At 31.1% G+C, this 540-nt stretch overlaps 1 protein-coding gene across 1 annotated transcript in view; it reads right to left on the bottom strand.

Annotated features, from left to right (window-relative positions):
- The window catches only part of dgkh (diacylglycerol kinase, eta), a gene marked incomplete at its 5' end in the record, with an annotated part of 43197 nt that extends 43167 nt beyond the window's left edge, over window positions 1-30 (bottom strand). Inside the window, one exon of the mRNA XM_083639136.1 lies at window positions 1-30. This exon is cut by the window's left edge and continues 90 nt beyond it. Coding sequence (XP_083495262.1) covers window positions 1-30 — 30 coding nt within the window.
- Between the last annotated feature and the right edge of the window lie 510 nt (window positions 31-540).

Consider the following 540-nt stretch of genomic DNA (forward strand, 5'->3'; position numbering starts at 1 on the left):
AGTTGTGCATCCCTGAGAAATGTTCCACATTAAACTGTGCCGTCTGGCAAACGAGAGGGTAAAACAGGTTGGCAGCACAGAAAGGCAAAGTTCAGTGCAATTGAATGAATGAATGAAAATTTTATTTCGAACATTTAAAAAAGCAAATATACATGTATATACACATATATGCACATATTTAAAAAACAAATATTAGTTATTAGTTATTTAAAAAATAAATAAAAAAGGCATGATCTTGTCCGAAAAGGAGTAGGAAGAAGCAGATGCTTATCTAGTCTTACCCCTATTCTAATACTCTGTTCCAGTGTTCATCATAACTAGACTAAATTGACATACATAATTATCAACATTATGATAACACAGCTACTCTAATCAACAACCTTAATCATGAAATAAAGTTTTTTTTTATATAGAAAAGCCTACAAAATTACGACGATCGTCCATTGCACTCCCCTTCCTCATTCCTATATTTCTGTACCTATTTTTAAACTGTGCAATATTTTTACTCATTTTAATATCTTCTTCCAAACTGTTCCAAAA

Source organism: Poromitra crassiceps (genome assembly GCF_964638095.1).
Source record: "Poromitra crassiceps genome assembly, chromosome: 6".
Taxonomy (NCBI): domain Eukaryota; kingdom Metazoa; phylum Chordata; class Actinopteri; order Beryciformes; family Melamphaidae; genus Poromitra; species Poromitra crassiceps.